Genomic DNA, 15817 nt, shown 5'->3' with positions numbered 1-15817 from the left:
TATTGAACACTCATGATTAATAATTTTTAAAAAATGCTAATAAAACAAAATACAAACCCATAAGGAGCATGCAGGGTGGTGCTTGGGATGCACAGTACAGCAGCAAAGTCCTGTCAATGGATAAGAAAACAACAAAACACTGTGAAACAAACAAATGAGGGAGCTGGTAAAGAATGACTAACATAACGTTACAGGCAGAAGTATAATAGCAGTCATGTTAAATGTAAATTAATCTTCCAAGGTCATTATTTGGGGTTTAAAGTCATATAATATGCGTGTGTATAATGTCTGTGTGTTGTCTAAAACAAAAACAAGACAATAAAAAGTCCAACGTAGGCCTAAACATAACATTAACTTGCCTCGTTTGGCAAAAAAGGTAATGTTAGTGGTGTTTTCCTTGATCCAGCTGTACTGCATCTTCACGCACTCTCTCTTCACGTTATATCTTCATGCCTTTTAAATCAAGCAAGTCTTAAATGGCCTTTCCTTTTCTTGACGATTCCTCTGATAGCTTTTGTTTGAAGGCATTAAACTGCTCCAAAAACACGAGTAACTTACTGCACTTTACAACTGGTTAACGCGGATGCGCTCCGCACGAAATAAACCACATCACCGACAGATAAAAGTCTATAAACCAGTTACAACAAGGACACTATAACACATACAATCAGGGAACTTCCACGAGTGAGAACTAAATCTCTCAATGTGTGACGGTATGCATAAAATGATAAACGCGACGACTCCGACATTCATTTGCCTGCAAGCAGTGGTGGACAGTAACGAAGTAAATGTAATTCGTTACTGTACTTAAGTAGCTTTTTTGCGTATCTGTACCTTAGGCCTACTCAAGTATTTACATTTTGAGAGACTTTTACTTTAACTCCACTACATTTCAAAGTCAAATATCTTACTTTTTACTCTACTACATTTTCAAAATCAGTCGTTCCTTTTTATTTATGAGTGGATAAAAACGTAACTGGACAAACGAGCCACCAATCAGAGTAGGCTACAGCGCGCACGCTTTGTTTTGAACTTGCCTTGGCGGTTTCCACTAAGCGCGAACCAGAGCCGTTAAATATGAGAGTTGCGAACATAGATGGTTGTGACAGTGATCTCGCCTCCGCGCGGTCACGTTATTCCTGTAGCTCTTAATAGTTCCAAACAAATCGCGTTGACAATGATTTTAAGCGCGACAGAGAGCAGCAGCTATTATTGGAGCAACTATCGGCTGCTCCCATAACATGGAATATAGAATATGTAGACCTATGTGTGGGTGTGTGGGTGTGTGTGTGTGCGCGCGCGCGTGTGTGTGTATGAGTGTATATATATATATATATATATATAAATATATATATATTTAATGGCGTTGTGCAGGTTTATGTGAATGTATCATAAAATTAAGATGTTAATAATTATGACCATAGGCGCTGGAGAAAAATATATACAGTAAATACTGTAAATGTTTTATACCTTATGGGAACAGTCCCCTTCCCTCCAAAATTAAACACACACAAAAATTAATTCAATTCCAATATATATACATATATATGTTATATATATATATATATATATATATATATATATATATATATCAGACTAATTAATGTCATTTCATTAAAGGTGCCCTAGAATGTGAAATTGAATTTATCTTGGCATAGTTAAATAACAAGAGTTCAGTACATGGACATGACATACAGTGAGTCTCAAACACCATTGTTTTCTCCTTCTTACTTAAATCTCGTTTTTGAAAAACACCCCTGAAAAATAGTAGCCTGGCTAACGCCAGACCCAATTCTCGTTGAGACCAAGGGGGTAATCCATCTACCGGAAGTTGAAGCCGGCCGGGTGCCGCCATGTTGTAGCAGAACTTCACTTGCGTTAGCATTTCCATTGACTCCCATTCATTTTGGCGTCACTTTGACAGCGAATAACTTTACATCTGAGGCGTTTAAAGACTCCATTTGTCCATTATTTATTTCTAAAGAAACACGACAATGTATAAAGGGCTCCATTACCTTCTATGTTACATTATGGCCCCGTAGAAACAGATTTAGTAAAAATAGGCTAACGATTGCGTCATAACCACTCGACTCTGTCGCGCTGTACAGAAATTACCGTACAGACAGGAGGAGAAGCTCAAAGGCAATCGGGGGGACGCCCCGTCAAGGGAGAAGCCCATAGATAATGAGTCCATAAAAGCAACGGAATACTTACTCCTGCTCACTCACGCCAAAGAACTCTTTGCTCAAGTTCCCTGTCTCTGCAAGATTAATGTTGGCAGTTTTCACGCACAGCTACTAGAAGATTAACGTCTTGTCAGACAGGTTGCTCACGTCATCAAGCTTAGTTTGAGTCGGTCTGCGCGTCAGAAACGGAAGTTCTCAAAAATCGCTAAAAGTGGGCTTCAACTGTCTCAACTGAGTTCCAATGAGATCGCTCTGTCCATTTCTTTTACTGTCTATGGTTGAGACTTGGGTCTGGGAACCACATGTTCATTTTCTCGTATTTGAGGCGTGGTTTACGAATGCCCAGAGCTGTTTATTGGGTGCTAAGAATGTCTATCAAATGCGCCTGTACGTAGCTCATAGCCAATCGTTTCGATTATACCAGATGACGTATGTAGAGCGACAGAAATTAGACGAGGGAGACGACGATGGCCGATGGGCCAGAGATTTATGTGTAGCCTACACGATGGCGTGTATCTAACATGGTATCTAACGGCCGTTTCACACACCGCATGCGTGAGCGGCGCGTATTTTTTTCGGCGTGCATGTTAAGCAATGAGTGCATTCACACCGGGAGCAGCGCGTGAGCAGCAGTGAAGCGGGGGTTTCGAATCTGTTTTTTGCTGCATTGCTCACGCTAAATTAAAGTGAAAGCACACTTTTGATGGACAAAAATAAATGTGATTTCACACAAATATTGCCACAAAAAGTTAGACTCTAGAAAATAAAGACTCTAAAATATTTATAGAAGATTTACCCGGTAAAAACTTCGAAAGTATGACTGAAACTAATAGATTGGAGCCATTTTCTGGGTTGTTTTGTTGTATTACATTTAACTTATATGCGAATGTTGTACACCTCCCCCTTACAAAATTTCAAGACTATCAATGTTATAAAATGACCAACTTCTAAAAACAAATGTATAGTTGTCTTTGTAAAGAATTGCTCGCTTATATATAATGCCGAAGTCATATTTCAATGTCTTTGGAAAACAAGAAAAAACACAAAATGACTTAAGCAATTATGCTATGAGGCTAACGATATGTAGCTTTGGAGCCGCTGCTGTGACACTGTCTACAAACGCTTCCAGTGTGAATACTCTCGCGCGTCTGCAGCTGCAGTGACGATGTAGTTACGCTGTCGCGCTGCTCAAGTGCCGCTCACGCTTGCGGTGTGAAACCCATGTGTGAAGCGGCCGTAAGGCTGCATCGAAAGGTAACTTCGCGTCTACTGCCATGTTTGATCCATAGGTATAAACAAACTGCTTCGGTGTGTCGCATAGACGCGTCATCGTCTTGCTGCTCCCTCCCCGTTCTGTGATTGGTTCCCTAAATGAGGCGAAAATTTGGTCCATGGTATCCATACAGCCTTTCAGCGTGAATAAAATCGCGCTGCGGGAAGGCAGTATGGGGAAACCCAGACTAGAAAAATAGGCGAATCTCCACATAACACCGACTGTGACGCAACAGTCGGGATCATTAATATGTACGACTCCAAGAATTTGCATATGCCAGCCCATGTTCAATGCCAGGCGGAACTCCGCAGCCGAAGCATAGCAGTTGCTCAGTGTTTGGATGTACACATGAACACAAAAGTATTTTTTATTTCCTTCATCCGAGCCTCTGAAGAAACAATGGGTTAATTTTATTTTCTCTGGAAATGTCCAAACATTTCACTGACGACTGTTTCCTCAACTTGGGCCAATACAGAGCTGGCCTCGGATCGAGCTACCAAGCAACACTTTCTGATGTGTAATTGTTCAAGTTCAGACAGGTAATCTTTCTCTCAAAATCGTTCAATACTGTTATGCATCATTAAGTCAAGCCACTGAAGCCAGTGACTAAAATATTAACTTCACATCGTTTCTTTTTAGTAGGATGAAAAAAAAACGTATTTAAATTGTGAATAAATTATATAAAGAAAGCGATCAAAGAACAATCTTTCCACAGCGCGAGTTTATCTGGACACTTGCCAAACTCGTTATGACTTCAATGACGCACGTTACACGGCACAACGAAGCTCTTACTGTATTTACATAATCGTGTTTGCATTGGTGAAAGCATTAGAGAGAGTGCAGAAACTGCATTGCAATGATAAGATCTTCATGCTCGCGATCAACAGACTGTCATCTGCGCGCTCAATGCTCAGTCATCACGGCAACATTGTATGTGATGGGAATAGATCTAAATACTTTAAAAACATCTCACGATTCGTTAATCTCGATAGCTGTAATAGTAAAAACGTATAATAGCTGTAGTAAAATTATTCGAGAGAGTTTCACATGTAATACATAGCTATTTCATATGCAAGTATGTCAGCCAATCACAGCAGAGGCCGGTTACACACAGCAGACACGGCCCTTCAAACAGAGCGTTCAAATCAGAGGCTAAAATCAGGCTAGGAAAAATGCCTTTTATTTCTAAATTATGACTAGTTTTGATCTAAAAAACATACTAACATTATAAGGGCAACCCAGGAAACATTATAAAATAATATAAAAAAACATTCTAGGGCACCTTTAATAGATTGGTGTGCCAAGACGGAGTGACATTAGTCTTCACTTAGACTGAGTTAAGCAAGAGTCTTGTGACAAATTATAATAGGACATTATAGCCATAAAAAAATCAAAGTACTTGGATACTTAAGTACATTTGAAGGCAAATACTTTTGTACTTTTACTCAAGTGAATGTTTAAAGGCAGCACTTCTACTTTTACTTGAGTAATATTTTACCTTGAGTATCTTTACTTTTACTCAAGTACATGGTATGTGTACTTTGTCCACCACTGCCTGCAAGCCAGATGGCAACTAAATACTGTTGTGTTAACAGCTTATTTGACATTTAGCTAAATTACCACAGAAGCGTCAGAATGGCTTCCACACATCCGATGTACACTGGTGCAATAAATTCAAAACCACATTTCCAAAACTGGTTAGTTGTTGCTTGTGGTATGTGTTGTAACAGCACATAGTACAGCTCTCAAAAAATACAGTAGAGAGCAGCCTGAAGTACATCTACCTGTTTTTCCCCCATAAAGGTTCTTATGATCGAGGCGACAGTGAAGCGACTCAAATTTGGCCTTACTCGTAGCCCAGCCTCCCTCATAGTCATACCATGGACAAACACATGGGCAAGAGTGGCACGAATTTCATCCGAGACATGTCTCCTTGCCCTTCACCTTCCTCCTCCACCACCTCCTCCACCACCTCTTCCTCTTCCTCCACTCCCATCTACTCCTCCTCATCCTCCTCCTCCTCCACTCGAGTCCTCAACCTCTTCCTTCATGTCTTTCTGGATCCATTGTTCCAAAACCCAGTGAACTGACTCTGGCCCTTTTATCTATTGATCTATCTATTGAAGGTTCTGATTGGTGTGTGACAAATGTGTTTCCACTTGGGTAATTGTGTGCTAACCGAGCTGAAGCTGTGCTGACTTGAGTGAACAATATTGAATGCTAGTGCTTTCTAAATGACAACATGGTGTAGGCAATGAGAAATGAAGGGATTTGTGTGTAGAGTTTTGCAGTGACAGTTCAACAAATCTGACTCATGTGTCAAAACAGGGGAATAGTGTTTATAGTTTAGGGAAATGGGTGTGCTTTTTGATAAATGGCGTTATGGTTTTGAAATTTAGTGTTTAACCAATCAAGAAAAACTGTAATAATTAACGATGATGATCGCTCAACCATAAATATAATTTCAAACACCATACTACAGTTTTTAACGTTTTATTTGTGTCGCAACAAATTGAGATATACCAGCTGTCAAGAAAAAAAAGTTCAATTTAAATGTAGGCTGAAAGTTTAATTAGGCCTAATACGTTTTTTAAAGGAATCGAAGGATATCCCATATTAACTTAAACAGATTCGCTTTTACAATTAAATTATGTATTTAAAAGAGTCAGGTGTCCTACTTTGACAATAAATGAAGGAGCAAAATAGCCTGAGGTGTGCGGGTGAAGCAGAACATCGCTCACAAACATCTATCAGGCTCTTTTAAGAACAGCGTTAGATTATGGTTGCCTAGTATGTCAGCATCAGAATCAAACCTTAAAAAAACTTGATGTGGCACAGGCACAGACGCTTCGGATTTGAACTAGAGCATTTAAATCATCACCAGTGAATGCATTACAGGTTGAGGCAGGAGAGATGCCTTTACGTATAAGTATTATTTTGGCGTATTGGATAAATTTACAAGGACATAGCGGGATACATCCCTCAAAGGTCACCGTACAAGATTGCTCAAAACATAGTAGAACTAATTCATCATCATCATCATTCTTTATTCAGGACATACAAATAAAATGGTCCATAAGTACACACAAAATAGAGAAAAAGAAAAACTGTAATTATTACAGTTTTGGATGTTTTGGCTAAAGGATTAATAAAACTTGAAAAAGTTGATATACAAGTACCGTTATGTAGAGCAGATATTAAAACACTTATAAAGGAACATACAAACAAAATATGGCAAGAATACTGGGATATAGCTGATACTGGACGACATTATAATGTACAAAAACGAGTAGCCTATAGACATAAGCTTTAGGCTGGGCAGAAATCCAAAAGAAGAAAATATCATTAGCCTACTCGACTTAGAACAGGTCATGCTGGTTTAAATTTCACATTACATTGAATAGGAAAACACCCCACTGGACTTTGCACCCACTTTAACACACAAGAGACAGTAAAACACGTTTTGTTCGATTGTAAAAGATATGAGGAAGAAAGAATGGCGTTATAAATACAAGGTGGAGAACAAAATATGGGGAAAAAATGTCTAGGAAATTATTTAAAAAATATAGGGATAAGTGAAAGAATTTAATATGAATATATAGTTTTTTTTTTCTTTCTCATCCTTCCTTCCCGTCAAGCTGCTGTCCATACTCCAATCTAGTAGGTGGCGGTAATGCACCTTTAAGTTGGTTTGCCAACCGCCAATAAAATTTAAAGAAGAAGAGGGTGGGTGGGCCATAGACAAGGGGGTAATCCATCGACCGGAAGTTGAAGTCGTCCGGGCGCCGCCATGTTGTAGCAGAACTTCACTTGCGTTAGCATTTCCATTGACTCCCATTCATTTTGGCGTCACTTTGACAGCGAATAACTTTACATCCGAGGCGTTTAAAGACTCCATTTGTCCATTATTTATTTCTAAAGAAACACGACAATGTATAAAAGGCTCCATTACCTTCTATGTTACGTTATGGCCCCGTAGAAACAGATTTAGTAAAAAATAGGCTAACGATTGCATCATAACCCATCGACTCTCTGTCGCGCTGTACAGAAATTACCGTATAGACAGAAGTAGAAACTCGCGCGCAATCGGGGGGACGTCGAGGCATAAAGTCAAGGGAGAAGCCCATAGAGAGTTGTAAAGCTGCTCCTGCTGCGAGCTCATGGACAGCTAATACTCACGATCTCCGGCTCTGCAAGTTTCGGAAGGGAATGATTCAGATTCCTCTTGGCACAGCTACTAGAAGATTAACGTCTGTCAGACAGGTTGCTCACGTCATCAAGCTTAGTTTGAGTCGGTTTGAGTCTGCGCGTCAGGAAGGGAAGTGCTCAAAAATCGCTAAAAATGGGCTTCAACTGTCTCAACTGAGTTCCAATGAGATGGCTCTGTCCATTTCTTTTACTGTCTATGGCCATAGACAATAGAGCCTAGTTATGTCTGTGGCCCTGTCCCAATACCCGCACTTGCGCCCTTGTGCCCCTCAATGCGCGTTCTCGCTAAGGGGTGCAAGACCGTAGGGTGTCCCGATCCTCTAATAGTGTTCTTCAGGGGTGATCATAAGGGCACTTAATGCACCCCTTTCGCAAAGTGCGCATCAGACCTCACTTTGCTGTGGGATATTACCCAGAATCCTTGTAGTGTTGTGACGTTTCGAACAGCTAACCAATGGGGGAGAATGGCTGCTATGGTGCTGTTCGGGAGCGGAAACTCCGAAGATCAGTGTTGCCAACTTAGCGCCTTTGTCGCTATTTTTAACGACTTTTCAGACCCCTTTAGCGACATTTTTTCAAAAAAGCGACTAGCGACAATTTTAGCGACTTTTTGGACAAACCTCAGTAACCTCAAAATGTTATCAGTACTGTCCTGCGAGCGCGAGGTCTTGCTTTCTCCCTGTCGTCACTCTCTCTAGCTGCGTCTCCCCTGTTCAGTGAATGGCTGAAAGGAGCGCACGGCCGCTGACAGACGCGAATGAGCAGTGTTTTTCCACGGACTTATCACTTATCTGCTTCTCTTTTAGTTTGACCATTTCAATTTTATTTATTTATTGTGCTTATTACTTGTAACACTATCACAGAGCTTAGTTCATCCGGTTCCCTAACTCTCTCAATTCAGATAATGTTCCACATAGGCCTATACAAAATGTAATCATTCACTATATTATAGCTACTCGTTCAATTGTCTGACAACAGCAAAAATAGGAAATGAGAACAGCTTTATTTGACATTCGGCTATATTATATTGAATAGAGCATTAAAGGTTCTCTAAGCGATCCTGGGTGACGTCACTTCTTGTTGACGTTCGAACTATTGTCAAACAAAACGGAGGCTAGCTAGACCCTCCCTCCTCCTCATCCGCACACTAACCCCCCAAACCACACCCCCAAACCCTTCTTGTCGGTCATTGGCTGGAACAGTTTGTTATGTTTTGGGGAGCGGGTCGCTGCAGTTTGTTTTTGGTGCTGTTTGTGAAGCATGGGCTGTCTACAGAGATCGCGTTTCTTTACAGTGTGTTCAGGGGACAGGCAGCCAGCGGATAGTGAGGAGATGTTTGCTGTATGTGACAAAAAATGTTTTGGCCTAAAAAACACATGACATCGCTTAGAGCACCTTTAATTTTAGAGAGAAAACGCACTAGGCTGACAGAACGCAAGTACGGCGCGATGACGTCATTAATATGCTAATTGACGTATGACGTCATCTAGCGACATTTAGCGACTTTTAGGGAAGGCCTTAGCTACTTTCCTTTGAAAATAGTTGGCAACACTGCCGAAGATAAAGGAAGCCGGTATGGTGAAGTGTTTTTCAAGGCCGCGAAATTTAAAAATATTAGTGTTATCGTGTCACGAAATGTAGTTTTAAGAGTTTTTCAGTCGAGAATATAGTTGTTTAAAGCTCAAATCTGTGGTTTGTTTATAAAGATAGCGCCTATTTAAAATTTTGATCTGAATTTTTCGGATATCCAGGGATCAGCGGCGCCCGTGGCGGCGCCACAGCGCTCATGTACCCCGCCTGGAACAGCCTGCTAGTCATTCTGACGTTTCCCGCGGGCTCTGTGTCTAGTGGTTAAACATGAGCTATAAATCGGCTTGTGTATATCTAACAGGCGATCTTTGGTCTCATTAATCTATGATTTGTTCCCTGGCAAATCGTTTTGGCTGAGGGCAAAGTGAAGTTTCATAACTTTATATATTTATGCTATTTAACTGTAACGTTAGCCTGTGACTTATGTTTGACTGAATCTTTTAACTTGCTTTATTTCTTGACTTATATAGCTTCTTATACTTTTTAGGCTACGTATAATTTAATAATGGCTATTATTGATCAATAAAACTGAAATTTAACAAAAAGAGACAGGGTTGTGTCATTTTATTTCATATAGCCTATGTAAGACTTTTAATATAGCCTTAGCCTATATATAATATATCACCAACACGTCATGTATTTTTTCATGTATGGGATGGGAAGAATGTCATATATCAATTTCCATAATAACATAATTAAAATTGCATTTCGAATCGCTGTGAATATGGTAAGGCAGTATAAGCTCAGGTAAACCCCAATCACAATTTATCTTAGCCAAAAACTGTTTTAATATTAATAACATTAACAGAAAGGTTGGTAGCTAAGAGTAAAAAAAGATATAATTTTTTTCATTCAAAGGATTGTGTCAAGTTACAGCTATTATAAGCAGCACACACATTAGCCAAATGAATGGTGTTTGCTCTCCTGATCACAACAGAAGTGGCGTGTGCAAAACTGTCCCAATTCTGCTCTTCACAGCTTTGGGCCCTTGCGCACTTACTCCGCTAAGTGCACTTTCAACAAGTGTCCAGTTCCAGGAAGGCCTTAGGGCTCAAGTGAGAATTGGGACTGGGCCTATGGGTGCGGCTATTAAGGTGTGAGGGCACACCTGTTTTGTTCACACAACAAATGTGATCGGAAGTTCGGTTCTTTTCCGCGAATCGGTTCTTTCGGACAGTCCGGTTCAAAAAAACGATTCACCAGTTAGCCTATTATACGTCCTCACGTAATGACGTCAATTCTATCATGCCGGCGGATAAAATTATTCAAATAAAGGCATTTGAAATCATAACTTCAGTTAAATAATAATGACCATCGTCATAATCATCTTGGATAAGTTTCATACATTTACGCTTTGCAAATGAACCCTGCAGGCTACAGACGATGTGCAAACGCGGATGTTTTACATGTCTTAAATATATAAGTGAATAAACTGGTCTTCATCAATTTGATTGTATTTGTTATTAAATAAACTTACATTTCACCGAATTCGGCCCCTCATTTAAGTCCTCGTTTCACCCGTGCTCATGTATCAGCAACACAACATGCAGTTCAAGTGAAAGTTCGGTTCAGAGACGGTGCTATCACGCATGCTCTCTCCAGCTCATCGGATCTCCGTATCGAACGTGTCCGAAAGAAACAATTCTCGGCTCTGTACTGGTGATTTGAGAACTGCTGCAACAACCAGAACTTGACTCGAGAACTAGCTGTGTGTGCTGAGCTGAGAACTGATGAAACTGTGTCAAAACTAAAAAATCGATGCATATGTCTGCAGTAGGCTATGTTTAATAGGCTACGTTATGTTTTGGTTAACACATTATAAACATTTACTTGCAAGCACCCTTAAAACCTTGGCAAGAGTTTACATCAAAGATTTTATCAACTTACTTAGAAATTGAATTAGCTGTTCCTGAAAATACTGTTTTAGTATAGTCCTAATAATAACCTAGCCAGCCTACATGTTTAGTTTGACAGTTTTACAATTGTGTTTCTAAATAACAGTAGCCTAATAAGACAGTATGTGATAAACATGTTTCCAACATGTTCTATTTTGTTACACTTACTGATGTTCAACAAAATAGCTTAAGAAACATGCATTTCGTCCCTCATAAAAAAATTGCACGCATGCTCAGCTCATCGGTTCTCAGTATGTCGAACGTGTCCGAAAGAAACAGTTCTCGGTTCTGTACTGGTGATCCGAGAACCGCTGTACCTGTATACGTTCGGCAGTACGCGCATGCTCAGTATCGTGCTCATCTCAGCACAACATGTCTCAGTTCAGTGAACCGTATAGTAAAATGTAGGCTACTCCGGGATATATTTTTTTTTTTTTCGAGTTTGAGGGACTGTCCACTGATCCACTGAGCGCTGATCCACTTTAGTAACAGTGGATCAGCGCTGACTCGAAACGCGAACTGTTTTGAACGATTCAGTCCGATTTACTGTAGAACTGTTTACTGGTTTACTGGTTAGAACGGTTCACTAAAAAGAACCGGCTCAAAAGAACGATTCGTTCACGAACCGGACTTCACTTTGCTCCCATAAGAATCGACTGGGACACTTAACCATAGACAGTATTGACGCGTTTCCGAGCGGTTCGCCAGGTGTTGTTACTGCAGTAAACCGCGGACTGATGTAAGCAAATGTTCCTCATTTCGTGAGTTTAATTTACATTACAGTTTTTTGCCGTACTTTACAGTGCGCATTAGTAAGGAAGAAACAGTCTGGTATCTCGAGAAATGTGAGAATGCAAGGGGAATGGAGATTTCTTTCTTTTATTTTATATTTTTGCGGGAATTGTAGGTCAGAATTTTGGTCAAAATACGATAAATTCTTAGTTCTAGGTAAGTCTACATGGTTAAGTCCATGTGTAGGCTAATGTGCTCTTAAAATGATCTTATTGTAATACTTGCCTACTGATACAATAATAAACCATTTCAGAATCCAGGTAATTAAGACAAAAGGTCAGGGCCAGCAATTAGGGAATATGTTAAATCAGTCTAAAAAGATAAATGAAGATATTTGATAAAGTATATCGACTTTTTGTGGGCTGTATTTGTTCTTCCAAATACATTGTTTATTTGTAAAACATCAATACAATTAATGTTTAAAATAACTAGGTGTCCCACTTTGACAATAAAGGTTAGTTTATTACATGAAATGCTTGGAAAATTGTGCTTTGAGGCTCATGAACAAGTTTTTATTTTAAAAAAGAGGAACCTGTATGGTGTTGTCAAGATCTTTAGTTACTTAAAATGTTTTAGTGTGAGGAAGTCATTTGGGACATATTTTACCACAAAAACAAAGACAAATTACCGTGTGAAAAAAATGTCACACTTTACCTGTATTATAGACCTTATTCAGAGCAGCACCATGACAGGTATGAAAGCAAGGCGGTGAGGGATAGATTTACTGTGTTTTCAGTGGCATTCGCTGTAAAAAAAGCTGTATAACGCTCCTAAACACATTTTCCACAGCTCATATTGTCTGTCTGGAGTTTTTTGTCTTCTGAAATTTCTTGGAAATATATTTTTGCAGTGTTACATCAGCAGAACAATCCAAAAACACATTAAATAACAGTACAACCCACTGAAGAGATGCATGGCTGTCTATCCCTCACAGCCTCACTTTCATTCCTGTTAAAAATCAAAGATGGCTCTGCTGTGAATAATGTCTATATGTCGTCAAACTCGACACCTTGGGTTTTTAATGAGAGGCATTGGATTTCAGCCATCATCTCAAATGCAGGAATAATTTTACTGTTTAACACCTGACAGTCTCATGTCTATCTTCAGATAAAGGTATCGTGACAAGGGTGTGACCCTGCAGACCCTCATGAATGTGAAAAGGTCAGTTTCTTAAAATAATCAGATAACATCATGTTATCTGGTACTTCCACAAAACGTAATGGCATTCAAGAATTAATAATAATAATAATATTTGTAATGTGTATCCTCGCATGTATTCAAGCCAAGGTGCAACATGCAAATAATTATATTTATTTATTTTTACTTGATGGTTACGCCATTTCCGAGTCATTAAATGTAACTTTTCTTTCATTAAATGTGAAAGCTGTCATTGACATGTCTCTTTTTGTACTCTTTCAGTTGTGCCTCGTTCACAAAGATGTCCTTAAAGAAGATGTCTCTTTGTCTCCTGGTTCCAGGAATATCTTTACTGCTCTATTTGACTTATATCCCTTTGACAGAAAAGTGGTTGCGAAGCACAGAAGAACCAACCAAGGAACAATTTCAGGAAGAAGTAGGGATTTACCATGTCGCTTACCCCAGAAACTACGAATTCATCATTGACCAGCCAGATATATGTGAACAACAAAAGCCCTACGTGGTGGCAATTGTCCCCGTGCGCCCTGGAGACTTTGATGCACGCAATGGCATCAGGAAGACGTGGGGTGCACAAAAGGTTTTTGGGGACAAAGTGGTGCTGGTTCTGTTTCTTATAGGCTTAGACAGTGGAAACGGTGAAGAGACGTTGCAGGAGCAACTCCGGAATGAGAGCCAACAATACAAAGACCTTCTGCAGAGCAACTTCCAGGATTCCTACAGGAATCTGACCATCAAAACCATGGTGATGATGGAATGGCTCAGCAAAAAGTGTCAACAGGCGTCCTACGCGGTGAAAGTGGACGCAGACGTGCTCCTCAACATGAACAACCTGATAAACATGCTTGTGAGTCTGAACACAGTACAACAAAACTACATGACCGGGTTAGTGTGGTATGACAGCCATGTAATACGAGACCCGTCCAACAGGTTTTTTCTCCCCTACGATGTGTACTCCAGGGACATATATCCTCCATATCCTCTGGGGATGTGTTACATAATTTCTATAGACCTCCCACAAAAGATTCTACTGGAATCAAAGGGAATTAAGCCCATTTATATCGAGGATGCATATCTTGGATTGTGTATGGAGGGTTTAGGTATCGTCCCCACCAACCCGCCAAACATGGAACTGTTTGTGGTGAGACTACTGCAGTACAATCGCTGTTACTATTCTGGACTAATAGCAATACTTACAGAAAACACAAATCAGATGACTTCTTATTGGACAGATATTTATTCATCCAGCCAACCATGCTGAGGTGGAAATATCCCAACGAATAGAATATAACTCATATTATGTTTCTGACAGTAAGGAAAAATCATGTTACTTTGGTGTACTGGTTCACTTTACATCAGTTTATTTTTACAAATGAGTGTGTGTGTGTGTGTGTGTGTGAGAGAGCATTTTATTTGTTTCTTTTAAGTGAAACCATTTGCATCATGAACATATCCTCAGGACCAATTAAACAAGTGTTACATGTAAAAACATGTTTATTTTTTATTGTTTATTACTTGTTGATTTACTGTTTTGTTTGAGAACTGACATGCAGATATTACTTTTAATACATCCATTTAATATTTGAGTTTTTTTTTTTTTGGTTATTCCCATTATTCTCAGTGGTAATGTAATTAGATTTGTATTGCTGTAATACAATAATTTTTACATAAATTAAAAAAAAAAATGCACAGTTGCGATAGTCTTTTCTTCCCAATTGTGACGTACATCTGAAACAGCTTGTCGAAACGAGAACAAGTGTTCTGGCAGTAAACACATAATCAGAGAAGAGATGACAAGGGGAAGTTATTTTATATCTAGAATACGAGGGCATATTAATAAAAAAAAATGCACAGATAAATAATTTATTATAAACTGCAATATTCCATAAAAAAATATATACATTTTTGTCACGGTGACTTTAAATATGAAGTGTTAACTAGCATGAAATAATCATTTTCTTTCAGAATAGCCTGCTAATTTAAATATCCTTCAAGTCATTGGTCATTTAAACCTACATGGACACTCCCACAGCATTTATATAACCATACTTTCATCCACCTAGAACTGTAGCTGACTCAGAAGGACAACTTTACAGTTCACACACATACTAAACATTTTCACAAAATAATTAAACCTTTAAAAATATGATCTTCAAGATGTTTTAAACTACTTTTTGGTCGTCATTTAACTGATGAAGAAAGTCAATATTTGCTTGCATGAATTAAACTATCTGGACTATTTGATTCTGGTTTGTATGCTAGTTTATAGTTAATTCAATTATTAAAGAGAATCAGTCAAAGATTAATGAGAATTTGAGTTTGGCTGACAGTGGAAAAGCAGTTAAAAAGTTGAAACATCAACAAGAATTACCTCTTTGTGAGAGCAGCTACAAAGCAAACAGGACTAACCTAGTCTTGCACGAAAGACCTGTCCCAGGCCCGGATTACAATAACCATCATGTTTACTCTCAACATGAGGACAGAAGAGCGTCAGTCAATAAATGGGAAAACAAAGTAACTTGCGTAAAAAGTAATCTGATTACATAACTCACGTTACTTATTGAATACATGTTATTCTCACAATGAAAGTCAAATATTCATGTCATTGATTCTCCCTACTTTTTTAATCTGTTAAATTTTCCTTTCTATAAAATGCCTACTGCTTATATACGTTCAGAAGGTCTTCCAGGTTTGTGGAATTACACACAGACTGGCCG

General features: G+C 39.1%; 1 protein-coding gene across 1 annotated transcript; it reads left to right on the top strand.

The window, feature by feature from the left end:
• The first annotated feature begins 5339 nt into the window (after positions 1-5339).
• Positions 5340-14411, top strand: b3galt11 (beta-1,3-galactosyltransferase 11). Its single transcript, XM_056269728.1, has 3 exons — positions 5340-5540; positions 11804-11892; positions 13365-14411. The coding sequence occupies exons 1-3, from the start codon at positions 5340-5342 to the stop codon at positions 14359-14361; spliced, it is 1287 nt and encodes a 428-aa protein (XP_056125703.1). The 3' UTR covers positions 14362-14411.
• The last annotated feature ends 1406 nt before the right edge of the window (positions 14412-15817 follow it).

Source organism: Rhinichthys klamathensis, unplaced genomic scaffold (genome assembly GCF_029890125.1).
Source record: "Rhinichthys klamathensis goyatoka isolate OS25496 unplaced genomic scaffold, OSU_Roscu_1.1 h1tg000289l_1, whole genome shotgun sequence".
NCBI classification, from domain to species: domain Eukaryota; kingdom Metazoa; phylum Chordata; class Actinopteri; order Cypriniformes; family Leuciscidae; genus Rhinichthys; species Rhinichthys klamathensis.
Note: the sequence above shows the minus strand (reverse complement) of the source record. Positions and strands in the feature narration are given on the sequence as shown.

Coding starts and splice junctions, on each gene's coding strand:
- b3galt11 (XM_056269728.1), top strand. CDS start 5,340: ATGGACAAACACATGGGCAAGAGTGGCACGAATTTCATCCGAGACATG. Junction 5,541..11,803: donor ATCCATTGTTCCAAAACCCA/GTGAACTGACTC, acceptor TGCTCCCATAAG/AATCGACTGGGACACTTAAC. Junction 11,893..13,364: donor GCAGTAAACCGCGGACTGAT/GTAAGCAAATGT, acceptor GTACTCTTTCAG/TTGTGCCTCGTTCACAAAGA.